General features: G+C 49.6%; 1 protein-coding gene across 1 annotated transcript; it reads left to right on the top strand.

Moving 5' to 3' along the window:
- On the top strand, nucleotides 1-1,099 carry LOC127780159 (uncharacterized). Its single transcript, XM_052307113.1, has 2 exons — nucleotides 1-440; nucleotides 1,087-1,099. Exons 1-2 carry the CDS (start codon nucleotides 1-3, stop codon nucleotides 1,097-1,099), a joined length of 453 nt encoding a protein of 150 aa, XP_052163073.1.
- The last annotated feature ends 442 nt before the right edge of the window (nucleotides 1,100-1,541 follow it).

Here is a 1,541-nt window from a genome sequence, read left to right as displayed (position 1 = left end):
ATGAGCAAAAATAGGGGCATCAATTATCAGGGCAATACACACAGAAAGTGCCGCCACCTGGGAGCGCCACATCGCCGTTGGGGCGCCACCGCACCGCCGCCTGGGAGCCCCGCGCCGTCGCTGGGGGCCACCGCGCCGCCGCCTGGGAGTCCCACGCCGTCGCTGGTGGCCGCCTCGCTGCCGCCTGAGGGCCGCGCGCCATCGCCGGGGGCCGTCGTGCTGCCGCCTGAGGGCCACGCGCCGCTGACGGGGGTCCCCGCGCCGCCACCCGGGAGCGCCGCCGCCCAGGAGCATCGGAGCATCACCGCCCGCGCCGCCGCCCAGGAGTGCCCCCTCGCCGCTGCCCGGGAGTACCGCCTTGCCACCCGCAAGCGCCGCCGCGCTGCCAGCCGGGAGCACCACCTTGCCTCCTGCGAGCGCTGCCGCGTCGTCGCCCATCGGTTAGGTTTAGAGTTCTGTTTTTTTCCCCAATTTCTTTTCTTTTATCGCCTTGGATAGTAAAAATTAAAGCAAGGGTAATTTGGTCATTCTGGTAAAAAAATTTTTCTAACGGTGTGGACTAAACGATAAGTTGACTGTGATGGCATTTCGGGGAGAAAAACGCTTGTACAATGGCATTTTGAGAAAGTTATGCTTGTCAATAGCATTTCTGAGATTAGAGTGGTTGTCAATGGCATTTCATGGATTTTCTCTTATCGAAACCATATGGGAAACTGAGACATAGCGCAACACCGCTGGCCTTAGCAGAATCGTCAGGGAACTGCGAGTCTTACAATATTGAAACTGCTAATGGTGCAGCGGCCACTAACAAATGAACTGTAATTGAAACTGTTACATAACCCAAATCCTATTTATATAACTTATGGCTGCTGACATATCTGATTGACCCATCTAACCAAATACGATCGACACCATGCACAACTGACAAGTGACAACTGCTGGTGGTTTATGAGAATTGAATGGATCCGGTGATTTCTTAGAATATTGCATACATCTCCTAGCCTTAAACTTGAATAAAAGGAGAAATTAAGACTACGTATACAGAGTCTTGGAGACAAAAGTTACATTTGTGTTTCAATTTTTCAGTTTTGTCAAGTAACTGTTAATTCTTTTTTTAAACCTAAGCCAACTGTTGCTGGTTTTATATTAAGCGAGCGAAGAGCTGTGTAGAGTCACCAAAACGGTGAGGGAACATAAAAAGGAAGAAAATCAGTAGGAAATAGTAAAAGAGAACGGAGGAATAGGGAGATCAGAGGAGCTACAGAGAAGCAAGGAGGTTACAACAAAGTGCTAGTTGGTGCTAATCTCCCTAACTCTTTTGTCCCACATCCTATCCATATGTTGATTTCATCCATAATTTTCGTCACTAGATGCGACATTGCGAGCTCCTTGTTTCTTAAAACTCGACAGTTCCTTTCACACCAAATCTCCCAGCTGAGAAGCATATGAATGGAGCACATTCCTTCTGTTTTGCTCTTGTCGCTGTGGCTCATGCTTCTTTCCCACCAGTCAGCAAGTCTGCATTGTGTGGCATGAAAATT

Source organism: Oryza glaberrima, chromosome 7 (genome assembly GCF_000147395.1).
Source record: "Oryza glaberrima chromosome 7, OglaRS2, whole genome shotgun sequence".
Classification (NCBI taxonomy): domain Eukaryota; kingdom Viridiplantae; phylum Streptophyta; class Magnoliopsida; order Poales; family Poaceae; genus Oryza; species Oryza glaberrima.
The sequence above is the reverse complement of the archived record's forward strand: the minus strand, read 5'-3'. Positions and strand labels throughout refer to the sequence as shown.

Bases quoted from the DNA above. Each gene is read 5' to 3' on its own strand.
- LOC127780159 (XM_052307113.1), top strand. From the start codon at position 1: ATGAGCAAAAATAGGGGCATCAATTATCAGGGCAATACACACAGAAAG.